The sequence below is a fragment of the Vanellus vanellus genome, assembly GCF_965231255.1.
Source record: "Vanellus vanellus genome assembly, chromosome: 27".
Classification (NCBI taxonomy): domain Eukaryota; kingdom Metazoa; phylum Chordata; class Aves; order Charadriiformes; family Charadriidae; genus Vanellus; species Vanellus vanellus.
This window is the reverse complement of record NC_138932.1, coordinates 2,995,847-3,011,330: the sequence shown is the minus strand read 5'-3', so window position 1 is coordinate 3,011,330 and position 15,484 is coordinate 2,995,847. Positions and strand designations below refer to the sequence as shown.

General features: G+C 65.3%; 1 protein-coding gene across 1 annotated transcript; it reads right to left on the bottom strand.

Moving 5' to 3' along the window:
• Positions 1 to 624: 624 nt before the first annotated feature.
• Positions 625 to 5,815, bottom strand: SEMA4A (semaphorin 4A). Its single transcript, XM_082496128.1, has 14 exons — positions 5,634 to 5,815; positions 4,335 to 4,495; positions 4,126 to 4,188; positions 3,935 to 4,033; positions 3,530 to 3,638; positions 3,299 to 3,415; positions 3,053 to 3,183; positions 2,785 to 2,954; positions 2,551 to 2,701; positions 2,108 to 2,297; positions 1,894 to 2,009; positions 1,633 to 1,799; positions 1,437 to 1,549; positions 625 to 1,313 (listed from the first exon to the last, which is right to left on the bottom strand). The coding sequence occupies exons 1-14, from the start codon at positions 5,770 to 5,772 to the stop codon at positions 682 to 684; spliced, it is 2,358 nt and encodes a 785-aa protein (XP_082352254.1). The 5' UTR covers positions 5,773 to 5,815; the 3' UTR covers positions 625 to 681.
• Positions 5,816 to 15,484: the final 9,669 nt, after the last annotated feature.

Below are 15,484 nucleotides of genomic sequence, written 5' to 3'. Positions count from 1 at the left end.
AAAAAAATCAAATGTACAAAGAGCAGGAAAATTTACAGCTGGTTCGTCTTAAAAAAAGAAGGCTCAACGTCATCGAAAAAGCAGCAGGGGCCAACCCCGAGGGGGGGCCGGGGGGGGGGGGGGCAGCTGGGGAGAAGTGGGGGGGGGTCCACCACCACGGCTGTTCTGGGGTCTGGGCCATGGGGTGTCGCCCCCCCACTCAAGACCCAGGGAGGTGAGGAGCAGGGTGGGGGGGTCTGGCAGCACGGGGTGGGCACCCGTGGGGTCGGCCCATGGAGCCCATCTGGGCTTGACTTTCCCCATTTTGGAGCTTTTAAGGATCCCAGGGCTTTTTTCCTGGGGTGACACCAGGGTCAGCATCTGCCAGCTCTGCCCATCCCCACCCCACGTCTTTGCCCCACAGCCATGTCCTGCCCTCGTCCCCATGTCTTTGCCCCATGGCCACGTCCCTCCTCTCTGCCTACTTGTCCCCATGTCCTTCCCTTGCCCATCGCACCGCCTTGCTCCCAGGGCCTCATCCCACCCCGCCACCCCTCGCCACTACCCCGTAATATTACCTTATGTTAAAACGTGTGTATTAAATTAAAAAAAAAAAAAAAAAAAAAGGAAAAAAAACCTTCACATTCATATCCCCCTCACACCCCACTGCTTCTCCACGGTCTCCCCGACCCGGTGGTGGAATCATGCCGTGTCCCCTGCCGGGACACAGACCCTGTTGTTATCAGCATCGATGTCCCCATCAAGCTGGAGGCAGCAAGCGCGGGAGTCTTCCTCCTCCTCCTCCTCCGTGGTGGGCACTCCGGGTGCTGGGGGCTCTCCGGTCCCCCCGTTGAGGGGTACCTTCTCCCGGCGCTGGGATGGGGGGCTGTGGGGCGCGCTGCACCCCCGTACCTTGCTCCTGGCTTTGAGCTGGTCGTGGTAGGCGAGAAGGGCCAGGCAGGCGGCAGCCGCCAACGTCACGGCCAGCAGCACGGTGACGGTGACAAACTGGGGCCAGTAAGACTGGGGGGTGCCGGGGCCTGAGGACTCCCGGGCCAACCCCTCCTCCGCCAGCCCGTCCGGCTGGGGGGCCGCCCCACTGGGGTCCCGTAGCTGGTAGTGAGCCACGGTCCAGGTGTAGTCATTCTCGGTGGCCTGGCACTTGTAGGTGCCAGCAGTCTCCTGGTGCATGATGACCACCAGCGTGTGGTCAGGCAGCAGCGCTGTGTCCACCCGGCCCCCCGGGTCACCAGGCTGCTGCCAGCTGTAGGTGGCCAGGGCGGAACGGCGGGGGCACGACAAGTGGACCACGGCGTTAAGCTGGGGGCTGAGAACTGCAGGGTGCGGAGGGGGAGAGCAGGGTGATGCAGTGCCCCCCGTGTGCCCCGTCCCACCCTCCCACACCCCATCCTGCTGCACCCCCACCCCGTCCCGCCGTGGCTCCCCCCATACTCAACTCTTTGCGACGGGATCTTCCTGTGGTCCCCGGGCTCGGGGCATGGCTGCACTCCTCCCGCGGTGGCACGTGGTGGCTGGGCTCCCTGCCTCGACGTCCTGCAGCCACATGCTCCTGCAGCCGGCAGAGCGGCATCAGCATCCCGGTCCTCTCCGCATCCCCCTTCCCATCCTCATCCCGCTCCCTCCCCGGCTCACATGTCCTTGGCGGCAGCGGCACGGATTGGCTGGCAGGATCCCTCGAGGCTGTGCCAGGCGCAGTACGGGTCCCGTGCCAGCACGCACTCGGCACAGCTCTGGTGCAGGCTGCAGTTGGCCAACGGGACTTGGAGGACACCACCGGAGTAGCCCACGTAGAGGATGCCCTGGGGATGGAGAGGGAGACGCAGGGCTGAGCCTTCCCCCTGACCCTCCTGTGCCAGGCTTGGGGTGGGCTGTTGGGTCCTCCCATTGCCTTACCTTCCCCGGGGCCAGCAGTAGGTTCTTCACCGGCTCCGGCACCCTGAAGAGCTGGATGCTTTCCACAATATGGGGACCCTTGGGCAGCTCCACCGCTTTGTGCAGGAAACCCTCCACTGCAGGGGCACAGGTGACATCACTGGTGTTTTGGGGCACCAAGGGAAGGGTAGGAAGGGTGACCAAGCGCCCTGCGCGTACCCCCATGGAAACCCACCCGTGGCCAGGAACAGGACACGGTAGGTGGCTCCTGAGATGCCACGAGTCTCATCCACCACGATGCGCGTGTACGTGACGTCTGTCTTCACCAGCAGTGGCCGCCCCTGGATGGGTAACACCTTCCCGTCCATAAGGAAATGGTCCTTCATGAAGGTGAGGGCTTTGTCAGAGGAGGGACCCATGTAGCACTGCAGGGAGAGAGGAGTCAGTACTGGCGTGGGGAAACTGAGGCATGGGGAGTGGGGGGGACACGCCACCAGGCTGCCCCACGGCAGCATCAGTTAGGTGCAAAAGGACCACCACCCCTTTTCCCATCCTGCTTGCAACACCATCACCATTTCACCCCGGTGCGAGCGCACAGGGCGAACTGGGACAGAAAAAAACCCTCCTTAGCATCGTCCCCTGGGAGGATCTTGTCCCCCGGGGGTGGGCAGCACTCACGCTACCGGGCCGGGGACTCATGTCGGCGCCACCGTAGACCGTCCAGCGGGAGCTCTCCTTGTTCAGCTCCTTGTACTTGCCCTTGAAGACCTCCTCCAGAGCCTCCAGACTGTATGCGCAGACGGCCGCGCTGCCCGCCCTGCCCGCCTGCCTGCGGGGACAGCAAGGTGGGTGGGCATGGGGAGGACGTGGGTCCCCAGCGCACCCGCAGCACCCCTGGGTGCTGCGACTCACCACTGCGAGGTGAAGACGGCGTAGAAGTCGGCCCCGCCGTCGTGGCGCGGCAGGGCGAAGGCGTGATGGATGACGTTGAAGGGGAAGCGGCCGGGTTGGGAGCACACCAGTTGGGCCTTCAGGAATGTTGTCCACTTCTTCTGCAGCACCTTGTCCCCCCCGACATCGCTCTGTGGGAGCCGGGAGGATGCTCAGCCCCGGGGCGACAGGAGCTGGGTATCCCCATCGTCCCCCCGTCATCGTCCTCCGTCGTCGTCCCTGCCCCCACCTTGCAGACACGGGCCACCCGCGGCACCAGGAGCCGCTCGAAGAAATCAAACTCGTCGGCCGTCTCCTCGAAGAAGAAGTAGACCTTGTCATCTCCAGGGATGCTGAAGGAGGCCACGAAGGCGGCGTCGGCTGTGGGGCACAGCCAGGGCAGACGGGTGAGGAGCTGGAGCAAGGTGGGGGCTGCGGGCACCCCCCGGCACGGGGAAGGTGAGGGGGGGTCCTCCCAAACAATCTCCCTGCTCACCCGAAAGCCAGCGGAGGAAGGCATCCGTCTTGAGCAGGGTCCGGCTACCCAGCGAGCGGGAGATGATGGGCTCGTTGCCCTGGAAGTTGTTCATGGTGCCGGCGTAGAGCTCGCCGTCTGCTCGGGGACGGGGCAGGGGTGAGCCACAGCAAGGATCCCCCCCACCGCCACCCTCCGCTCCATCCCCAGGGATGGGTGCCCACCCATGGGGGCCACTGGTCCCATACTCACCCACCAGCAGGGCCGTGTAGGTGTGCTGGGGGTCGAAGGGGCACTGGCCCTTCCCATCCAGGAAAGGTTGTCCTCTGCTGCTGGACACCAGCGTGAAGTTCTCCAGGTGCTGCGGGAAAAGGGAGAAAAATCAGCCGACAGCATTAAAACAAACCCCAAAATCTGTAAGATGAGGCTGTGGACTCCCTCTGGCCTGTGGGGAGGCTGCGGCGCTCAGCAAGTGGGGAAAAAAAAAAAGTGGGGCTGGGAGCAACCTGGGCTGGGGGGAGGTGGCCCTGCGCAGGGCAGGGGGTGGCACTGGATGGTCTTCAAGGTCCCTTCCAACCCAAACCCTTCTATGATTGATTCTATTTTTGGAGCCCCCCCCGGCTCCTCGTCCCCATCCTTGGTGGGGGACACACTCACGATGTAGGTGCAGGCGGGGCTGAAGGCGTAGGTCCCACAGACGTAGAGGTGGGTTTGGTTGAGGGCCACAAGGACGCGGATGAAGTTGAAGCACTCGGTCTACGGGGAAGGGGGAGAAAGAGCAGAGGTGGGGGCTGAGCATCCCTACACCTCTGTGGGGGACCTCCCTACACCCCATGATGCCATCTCACCTCCTGACTCTTCTTCTTAAAAGCACACTCGGAGGTTTTCTCGGCCGTGGGTCCCCACGTTATCTGCGGAGGGAAGGGAGATGGTCCACAGCTGCTGAGCCAGGCCACCACCGCCCAGTCCGAGTGGGGAAACTGAGGCACAGCGGAGGCCATCCCTCCCCTCCCCTCCCCCCCCGCCCAGACCTTCCCCAAAAGCCGCTGCTGCTCACCGAGGCTTTGGCACGGATGCTGCCCGGCGTGCCGACGGTGAGGGCCAGCACCCGGTCCCGCGCCCCCACGTACAGCTCCTCCTCGCTCTCGTGCAGGAGGAAGATGTCATAGTGGGACACGTTGTCCTGGCTGAAGTGGGTCAGGGTCCGTCGGGGGTCCCCTGGCAGGAGAAAAAGGGGGTGATGGGGCCCAAGGGACGCACACACACACACACACACACACACGTCGCAGCACCACCATCAACCCCGGGCGGATGCGACAGCAGCTGCCATTGCGGTTCGTGTCACCTCTCACGTAGGAAATGGGGTGCGTTGCTTCCCCCGCAGCCCCCCCAACGCCATTCCCACTTCCCCCTCCAGGTCCCCACCTCCCTCCCCATCCCCTCTGGGTCCTGCTGCAAGAGCTGGACATCCCCAAACTGCTGTCCTCGCCCTCGGACACCGCTTTGCTGTGTTGTAAGAGACGGGGTGCGTTGTCCCCTGTTGGGCTGCAAGCTCTGCCCGCGATGCTTTGGGGCGTTTCGGGGATGCAGCACCCCAAGGTGCCAACCCGGGGGGGGGGGGGGGGAGGGGGGGGGGTTACAAGCCCCCACGGTGCCCTCAAGCACTTGTTTGCCCCCTGCCAGCCACCGGAATAGGGAAAAAGAAAAGGGAGATTTTGCAATTCTCAGAAAGGCTGTATGGGGAAGGGGAAGTGGAAGCGCGGGCAGGGGCCGGGGGGGGGAGGGAAGGGGGGGGCACGGCCCTGCCATGGGGGCACAGACCTCTCCCGCCCGCCCGGGCGCCGCCATCCCACAGCACCACCAACCCCCTTGTTTTGCCACCCGCCGTTTGGCTGGATGCCGGGGCAGGACACGGTGCCCCGTCCCGCCGAGGAGGTGGCTTTTCCCTCCACCCGGGGTGGCCCCGAGCAGATCCCCGGGGTGCCCAGTGGGTGCCAAAATGGCTCTGCCAGAGGTGGCACCCCGGGGTGCGCCCGGCTCCCGCTCCCAAAGGCGTTTGGGTGCCAACCGACCTCATCACATCTACCCCCGCTGCGGCCCTGCCGCCCTTTGCATCGCCCTGCTGCCACCGACACCCGTCCCCAACCCCGTACCTGTCGTCCCACTGCCCCATCCCCGGCGCGGGGCTAACGAGAGGGGTAACGAGACGGGGAGGCTGTGATGGAGAGCAGCCCTGGTGCTGGATGCTCAGCCCTGGGGGTGGATGCTCTCCCAAGCCCGCGTTGTCCCCCTCCCCAGCCAGTTTGTCCCCGTTCCTTCCCCGGCCCTATTACCCTCTCGGTGCCGCCGTACTCACCGCTGGGGAAGGCGACGCGGGGCAGGGGCTCGGCGCAAAGCATGGCAGCCGGCATCACCACACCGCAGAGCAGGCGGAGGGCAGCCGTGGGCATGGCGGGGGGCGGCAGGGATGCACCCCTCGAGGGACCCGGCACCATCCCTGCGGGAAGGGCGAGGGTTAGGGCAAGGTGCTGCCGGGGCTGCGTGTCACCCGGCGGAAACGAGAGTGGGGAAGCCAGCACCCGGCGCGGGAGGAGGGGGGTGGGGGGGGGTTGGTGGCTGTCTGGTGCCTTAAGCTACACGTGGCCCCCAAATATGGCTGAGAGCTTCCCACTGCCGCCGCGGCACAGGTGGAGACATCCCAATGGCCTGCGGGGCTACCTCCATCGGGACCCCCCCCTCTCCAGCACAGGGGTGTCCAGATGCTCCTGTCATTGCCCCCCGCAGAGCCCGTCCCCATCAGGGATTCCTCCCTGCAGCTCCGCTGGTGGCCGGAGGGTCCACAAAATTAGGGCAAGGGGAGGGGACGCCCCCACTCTCGCAGCTCTTTTCGCAGCTCAGTGGGGAAAGAGCAATGTCTCGAGAAGCGGGTGGTCCCCGGGACCCCTTGCAGGCGGCCACCGTGTCCCCAGCGAGTGGCATTACCTCTCCGGCGGGCGAGGACAGAGCTGGCTCACCTCCGCCGCTGGAGCATCGGCAGCCGGCGGGCGCTTGGCCCCAGGGGGCTGTGGCCAGAAGACCCTCGCGGGCCCATGCCCAACGCCCGGCCAAGGTCCAGCCGCGCTTGCCAGGCTCCCAGCCCGGCTCGTGGCGGGGCTCGCTGTGGCCCAGCCCAATCCAGCGTGGCCCCGCCGGGGACGGCGGGAACCAGAAAGTCCTGCTTGGAAGAGGACGAGCCTCAGCAGGTTGGGACAGCGGGCGCCTGCTCCCGCCTCGCCTGCTTCGCATCCCTGCCGGGAGGGCAGCGAAGCCTGGCGGAGGGAGCCGGGATGGGAGCCGGGGTGCTCTGCTCCTCCATCTGGGGTGCCCAGGGGGGCATGGGGTGGCAAACGGGGTGCCCAGATGCCTGGGTTCCTTTCCTGGCTTTGGGGAATTCTTTAGGGTGAGAGCAAAGAAACGTCGTTTCTCCTGCTGGCTGTGAGGACTGACAGTGGGTCTGAGCATCGCCCTCCACAAACAGCCCCCGGGGCTGAGCATCAGCCCCCACAAACAGTCCCATGGGGCTGAGCATCGCCCCCCCCCAACCAACCCCACGGGGCTGAGCATCAGCCCCTACAACCAACCCCATGGGGCTGAGCACCGCCCCCACAAACAACCCCATGGTGCTGAGCATCAGCCCCTAAAAACAACCCTGTGGGGCTGAGCATTGCCCCCCACAACCAACACCATGGGGCTGAGCATCACCCCCACAAACAGCCCCACGGGACCGAGCATCGCCCCCACAAACAGCCCCGTGGGGCTGAGCATCACCCCCACAAACAGCTCCTGGGGCTGAGCATTGCCCCCACAAATAACTCCGTGGGACCATACATTGCCCCCACAAACAGCCCCATGGGGCTGAGCATCACCCCCACAAACAGCCCCACGGGACCGAGCATCGCCCCCACAAACAGCCCGTAGCTGTGGCGGCAGCCAGGCTCCCTGCAGGCTCCACCGCAGGCTGCTCTGGGATGGCTGTGGGCGAGAAACCCACCGAAGCCGAAGCCTTGGGGTTCACCCCAAGACCATAACCCCATCTGAGGTACCCCAATATCCCGCTCCAGACAAGGCTGAGGAGCATCCTGCCCCGCCGGGGCTTCCTTACCTGCCTCCCCCGGTGCCACCATCCGCCCGCTGGGACACCAAGCCCCGGGAGGGCAGCTCTGTCCCCGCCACCTTGCTTGGCCAGGACAGAAAGCTCCTTGTAAGCACAGAAACTAGGTTACTCTGCCCCGGATTTCCCACTTGGCGAAGGGTTGGCTGAGAAATGGGGCCGCACGGAGGCTTGGACCGGCCGCATTGTTCTGCCCTGGGCCGGAGCCACCGGGGCCGGCGGAGGGGGAGGAGGGCTGGGAAAGGGAGCGGAGGCTCCTCGGTGAGGCTGAAGGTTCAGGGGGCCGGGGAAAGCCCCCGGAGAGCGTTCCCCCCGACGTGAGCCAGCTCTGAGGTGGGGTGTGAAGTGAGAGCGGCCTCAAGGTTGCTCCAGCGGGATGGAGAGCTGAAGCTCCATCACAGCCCTGGTCCCTCCTCCTTTCTGGGTCCTCTGGCCAAAGCGGTTTGGGGACACGCGGGGGAGGGGGGGGGAGGGGGGCATTGCAGCCTCCCTGAGTTGGATTTGGCACGTGGAAGCGCGTGTCACCAAGGGCCTCTCGGCATTGGGGTGGTTTGCTTTTCCCTGGTGCTTTCGGGTTCACCACAGCTGCGGCTCTGTGGGATTTGGTCCCCTGTCCCACTCACTCTCCAGGTTCCCTCCAAGCCGGGGGAATATTATGCTGCCCATAAACACACATCCTCCTTGCGAAGAGCGGTTGAGCCTGCCCTGGGACAGAGCCAGCCCCAGCCCATGCGCTCAGCAAGGTGAGACACGATGGCGGCAGGGCAGGCGTGAAGCTGGTGGCCACACCGGCACTGATCGCCTGGCTGCCGAGGCTTTCCCCGTGCCTCAGTTTCCCAAGCGGCTGGAAACTGGGATCCCCCTGCAGCAGGGAAGAGTCTGGTCCTTCTTTCTCTGCCGCTTGACCCCCAACCCCCTAACAATTCCATCTCCTCCCCGCCCCGAGGAGCATCCCTGTGGCATGGCGGGGTGCGGGGATGCTTCCAACACCCAGGCTGGGGCAGCCTGGCTCAGACTGGGGGAAGATTCTTCGATCCTCCCTCCCCGCCCCCCCCGGACCTGGAGCAGGAGGGGATGGAGATGGAAAGCAAAGGAAGAGCGTGGGGGATGCGGGAAGGATGCGGGAGGATGCAGGGGAGGAATGTGGGGGGTGCAGGAGGGGTTCAAGAGTTGGGGGACGCAAAGGGCAGGATGCGAAGGGTGGGGAGAGATGTGGGGCAGCGCGGGAAAGAGACAGGAGGATGCGCAGGAGGGAATTGGGGGGGGGGGGGTAGAGGAGGTTTGGAGGGATGCAAAGGAGATCTGGGAGGAAGAAGGGGGGGACGTGGGAGGGGGTGCAAAGGCGAGGATGCACGGTGGGGGGCTGCAGGGATGCTCTCCCTGGGGTTGGGACCTCAGCCCCTTTGTCACCGCCTGGCAGCGTCAGAGCTGGCTGGGGGGGTGTCCCCAAAGCCCGTCCCCCACTATGGCGACTGCCCCCAAGCCCGGTTCTGCCTCCCGCCGCCGAGGAGGCGCCCCCCAAGCCCGTCCCCAGCCCCGTTCCCGTCCCGGTACGGAGGTACCGACCTGTGGCAGCCCCCGCGCCCGGGCGACCGGGGAGGCCCGGCGGGAGCAGCATCCCTGCGGGGCCACCGGATCCTGCTCCGGTCGCCATGGCTACGGCTTACCTCGGCCGGCTCCGGCTGGCCTCACTCCCCCCCCCCCCCCCCCCCCCGTCACCCCCCCGCAGCCACACACCGACACACAGACAAGCTCGACAGATGGACCCACGGCTGCTGCCTCGGCACGGGTGGGCGCACACCGACACGCACAGGCATCTCCCACGCATGAACATGCACCCCCCCCCCCCCAACCCCCCCCCCGCAGATGTGGACAGGCACACACCCAGGCACACACCCCCCTGTGCACCCACATGTGTCCTGTCCAACACCTCTCTTGACACGTTCCTGTGTCCCCATAATCACATCGTGTCCCTTCACCCCATCTTTGCTCCCCCCTGTTTGCACCATGTCCCTGCACCCCTGTCTCTCCATCCCTGGATCTGTGCTGCATCCCTGCACCCCATCCCTGCACCCCCATAGCCACACCCCCATCCCTGCACCCCCATCCCTGCACTCCCATATCCACACTGCATCCATGCACCCCATCCCTGCACCCCAGCTCTGCACCCCCATATCCACATCCCCATCCCTGCACCCCCATCCCTACACCCCCATATCCACACCACATCCCTGCACCCCATCCCTGCACCCCATATCCACACCGCACCCTGCACACCATCCCTGCACCTCCATCTCTGCACCCCAACTCTGCACCCCCATATTGACACCACATCCCTGCACCCCCATCCCTGCACCCCTATCCCTGCACCCCAATATCCACACTACATCCCTGCACCCCCATCTCTGCACCCCATCCCTGCACCCCCATCCCTGCATCCCTATCTCTGCACTCCTGAATCCACACCACATCCCTGCATCCCTGAATCAGCACTGCATCCCTGCACCCCGATACCCACACTGCATCCCGGCATCCCCATCCCTGCACCCCCATACCCACACCGCATTGCTGCACCCCATCCCTGCACTCCCATCTCTGCACCCCCCAATCCACACTGCATCCCTGAATCTGCCCCGCATCCTTAAACCCCCATCCCTGCACCCCCATACCCACTCCACATCCCTGCACCCCCACCTCTGCACCCCTAAATCCACACTGCATCCCTGAATCTGCCCCGCATCCCTACACCCCCATCCCTGCACCCCCACCTCTGCACCCCTAAATCCACACTGCATCCCTGAATCTGCCCCGCATCCCTAAACACCCATCCCTGCACCCCCATACCCACACTGCATCCCTGAATCTGCCCCGCATCCCTACACCCCCATCCCTGCACCCCCACCTCTGCACCCCTAAATCCACACTGCATCCCTGAATCTGCCCCGCATCCCTAAACACCCATCCCTGCACCCCCATACCCACACTGCATCCCTGAATCTGCCCCGCATCCCTACACCCCCATCCCTGCACCCCCACCTCTGCACCTCTAAATCCACACTGCATCCCTGAATCTGCCCCGCATCCCTACACCCCCATCCCTGCACCCCCACCTCTGCACCCCTAAATCCACACTGCATCCCTGAATCTGCCCCGCATCCCTAAACACCCATCCCTGCACCCCCATACCCACACTGCACCCCTGAATCTGCCCCGCATTCCTACACCCCCATCCCTGCACCCCCAAATCCACACTGTATCCCTGAATCTGCACCCCATCCCTACGCCCCCATCCCTGCACCCCTAAATCCACACTGCATCCCTGGACCCCCACCCCTGCACCCTCAAATCCACACTGCATCCCTGCACCCCCATCCCTGCACCCCCAAATCCACACTGCACCCCTGCACCCCCACCTCTGCACCCCCGAATCCACACTGTATCCCTGCATCCCTGAATCTGCCCTGCATCCCTGCACCCCCATCCCTACACCGCATCCCTGCACCCCCATCCCTGTCTCAGCCCCCCGTTGCCACTCACTGGTCCCCGATGAGCTGTGCTGGCTCTGGCTGCCCGCGCTCCCTGGCTTTGGGGGTGGGGGGGGTGGGGGTGGGCAGGGAGGGGGTTCGGGGCCCGGCTGTGGTGTGACCGGCCGCTGCCAGGATCTGGTCCCGAGTGGGGCCACAAGTATCCCCACACCGCTCAGCACCCGCAGCACCCAATTATGATCGACGGCACTTCCCCCCCCCTCGACGATTCCCGTGGGGCGAAACCGCGCCCGACTGGCGCCGGCAGATGCCACTTCTCCTTTGCGACCCGCCCTCCTTCCCCTTCCCCGCCATGTGGCAGTGGGGTACCCCGAAACCCAAAACAGGATCTGCCGCCATCGCCGCTTCCTCCCTATGCAACCGCCTTCCCTGCACGACCTCGGGCGAGTCACTTTGTCCCCAACCCGCAATGGCACAACCGCGCGGGAGGCACCCAGGATCGGTGCCGGCCCTGCTGCTTTGCACAAACTGGGGTGCTTCTACCAACTCCCCCAAAAGCAGTGACCCGGGAATGGGCCCTTCCGCCCCACGCTGGGGGTACCCGCCCTGCCCAGGGCTGGGGACCCGACTCCAGTGCTCCCTCCCCCCCAGCCTGGAGCTGCTCCCCGCTTTCTGCTCCCCCAATTCCCACGGGGCTCCGGAGCTTTTGCCTGGGAGTCGTAAGGAGCTTGTGCTTCGTGCCTGCCGGCTCGCCGGCACCGGGGGCTTAGCTGCGGGGACACAGGGGTGCCCCGGCCCCCTCCCACCCCAAGGGACGAGTCGCAGCCCCCGCCCCCCCCCCGGCCCCCTGCCTGGTCTCCCCGAAGGTGCCCTGCGGGCATCCTGCGATGCGCAGCACCTTGGGGTGCAACCTTGGGGGGTGGCAGCGGGCACGAGCTCACATCTTAAACCACCCTTGGGATTAGCGGGGCAGCCTGACCTTAATCCCACCGGGCACGCAGGGGCCTGGAGGGGGCCGGCGTGGGGCTCGCGGGGCCCCCAGCACCCATTCAGCCATGCCCCGGCATGGTAAACCCCGGTGGCTGCCAGATATCGGGGTCAGTCCTGGCTCTACCCCATCCCAGGGATTGCTCTGAGCATCCCTTGTGCAGGATTTTCCCCCAAAAAAGCCCGATGGCCCCCAGCATGTATCACCCGCCCCGTCTTTGTCTGCTGTGCCCAAACCCTGCTGCTCCACCCCAGGGTGCCTCCGCAGAGACCCCGAGGTCCCCACGGGCTGTGCGAGGTCCTCATGGGCTGTGTGAGGTCCCCATGGGCTATGCAAGGGCCACATGGTCCCCATGGGCTGAGCAAAGTCCCCAAGGGCTGTGTGAGGTCCCCATTGGCTGCACATTGTCCCCATGGGGCTGTGCAAGGTCCCTATGGGGCTGTTCAAGGTCTCCGTGGGCTGTGCGAGGACCCTGTGAGCTCCACTAGGTCCCCATAAGGATGTACAAGGTCCCCACAGGCCATGCCACGTCCCCATGGGCTGTGCAAGGGCCACATGGGCTGCATGTGGTCCCCATGGGCTGTGCGAGGTCCCTCTAATGTCCCCATAAGGATGTGCAAGGTCCCCACGGACCAAGCCAGGTCCCCATGGGCTGTGTAAGGTCCCAATGGGCTGGACATGGTCCCGATGGGGCTGTGCGAGGTCCCCATGGGTTGTGCAAGGTCCCTATGGGCTATGCAAGGGCCACATGGGGCTGTGCGAGGTCCCCATGGGCTGTGCGAGGACCCTGTGAGCTCCACTAGGTCCCCATAAGGATGTACAAGGTCCCCACAGGCCATGCCACGTCCCCATGGGCTGTGCGAGGTCCTCATGGGCTGTGCGAGGTCCCTATGGGCTGTGCGAGGTCCTCATGGGCTGTGTGAGGTCCCCATGGGCTATGCAAGGGCCACATGGGCTGCATGTGGTCCCCATGGACTGTACGAGGTCCCTATGGGCTGTGCAAGGTCCCCGTAATGTCCCCATAAGGATGTGCAAGGTCCCCACGGACCAAGCCAGGTCCCCATGGGCTGTGTAAGGTTCCTATGGGCTATGCAAGGGCCACATGGGCTGTGTAAGGTCCCCATGGGCTGCACATTGTCCCCATGGGGCTGTGCGAGGTCCCCATGGGCTGTGCGAGGACCCTGTGAGCTCCACTAGGTCCCCATAAGGATGTACAAGGTCCCCACAGGCCATGCCACGTCCCCATGGGCTGTGTGAGGTCCTCATGGGCTGTGCGAGGTCCCTATGGGCTGTGCGAGGTCCTCATGGGCTGTGCGAGGTCCCCATGGGCTATGCAAGGGCCACATGGGCTGCATGTGGTCCCCATGGGGCTGTGCGAGGTCCCCATGGGCTGTGCAAGATCCCCGTAATGTCCCCATAAGGATGTGCAAGGTCCCCATGGACCAAGCCAGGCCCCCATGGGCTGTGCAAGGTCCCTATGGGCTATGCAAGGGCCACATGGGCTGTGTGAGGTCCCCATGGGCTGCACATTGTCCCCATGGGGCTGTGCGAGGTCCCCATGGGCTGTGCGAGGACCCTGTGAGCTCCACTAGGTCCCCATAAGGATGTACAAGGTCCCCACGGGCCATGCCACGTCCCCATGGGCTGTGAGAGGTCCTCATGGGCTGTGCGAGGTCCTCATGGGCTATGCAAGGGCCACATGGGCTGCATGTGGTCCCCATGGGCTATACGAGGTCCCTATGGGCTGTGCATTGTCCCCATAAGGATGTGCAAGGTCCCCACGGACCAAGCCAGGCCCCCATGGGCTGTGTAAGGTCCCAATGGGCTGAACATGGTCCCGATGGGGCTGTATGAGGTCCCTATGGGCTGTACGAGGTCCCTATGGGCTGTGTAAGGTCCCAATGGGCTGAACATGGTCCCGATGGGGCTGTACGAGGTCCCTATGGGCTGTGTAAGGTCCCAATGGGCTGAACATGGTCCGGATGGGGCTGTACGAGGTCCCTATGGGCTGTGTAAGGTCCCAATGGGCTGAACATGGTCCGGATGGGGCTGTACGAGGTCCCTATGGGCTGTGCAAGATCCCCGTAATGTCCCCATAAGGATGTGCAAGGTCCCCACGGACCAAGCCAGGTCCCCATGGGCTGTGTAAGGTCCCAATGGGCTGGACATGGTCCTGATGGGGCTGTGCAAGGTCCCTATGGGCTGTGCAAGGTCCCCATGGGCTGTACATTGTCCCCATGGGGCTGTACTTGGTCCCCCCAGGCTGTGCAAGGTCCCTATGGGGCCATGCAAGGTCTACATGGGGCTATGCAAGGTCCCCATGGGCTGTGTAAGGTCCCAATGGGCTGGACATGGTCCCTATGGGGCAGTGCAAAGGTCCCCATGGGCTGTGCAAGGTCCCCGTGGGACTGTGCAGGGACCCTCCAGGTCATGCGAGCCGTGGGGCACCGAGGGTGGCAAATGGACACAGAACAACACCGCCATCTCGGCCCTTGCCCGGCATGACCCAGCCCCGCTGTGCCGGGACGCCTGGGTGCCGTGGGGCGGGCGGGGGGACGGGGACATGGGGAGCACCCGTGACATTTCCCCTCGCCTCCTGACCCAATTTCTCCCCACGGCGTGGCTGGGCAGGAGCACGAGGTCCCAGCAGCGCCGTTGGCTTCCCCTCGCCGTTCAATGACCCGCTATTTTGGGCACAACCTCATGACTTTTGGGGCCCCGGAGGTGCGGGGCGTGGGGTCAAGCTGGATTCCCCCCCCCCGGGGCTGGAGGTGGCACAGAGGGGACACGCTGCAGCTCCTTGGCGGGGTACGGGTCCCGGCGTGGCGCTGGTGTCCCCGAGCTGGCAGAGGGATGAGGGGGGCAAACGGGGCGCAGGGAGAGGGGGTGGCACTGGAGCCAGTGTGTTCCATCACCCACCCCACCGTACACCCCCCCCCTCCCAGGAGGTGACACGGCTACCTCGCTGGGTCCCCCACAAGCCAGCCCAAAGCTGGAAGGTGGCAGAGATGCCCCGGGGACCCCTCGGCGCCCCGTTGCCCTCGCCAGGCTCAGCCCTCCTTGGCCCCAAGTCCGGGGGGATGCGACCTCCTGGTCCTCACCTCCAGGCACCCGAGCGCTCGGGGGGTGTAAGGGGGGGGGGATACCCCCAGGATGGGCACCTACCTGGTTGTGCCTGCGCCCCGGCCGCCCGCCCGCGGTCCCTCACATCGCGGCTCCCCGGCGTTGTGCCCGGTAAAGCCGATTACGCTCCGGCTTTACGGCTCTCTCCTTCTCCCCGGCATCTCCTCCCGCCTCGCTCCAGTGCCTGGCACGGCCCCGGGGGGGGGGGGCGGATATGAATAGGGGGGGTCCCCTTGGTGGGGTGCCGGGGCCATCCCCGTGGTAGGAGCAAACCTACGCTCAGGGGGTCACTCGGGTGCTGTAACCCCCTCCCCCCCCCGCCCCATCCATCCCATCCAGGGGAACGTCCGCTCCCCAAAACCCCCCGGTGAGTTGGGGTGCACGGGGTCACCCCGCCCGCTTTCCCCCCCCCCCTCCATCGTAGGGTGCTGAGCCCCAGCGCTAGCCGTGGGGCTCAAAAA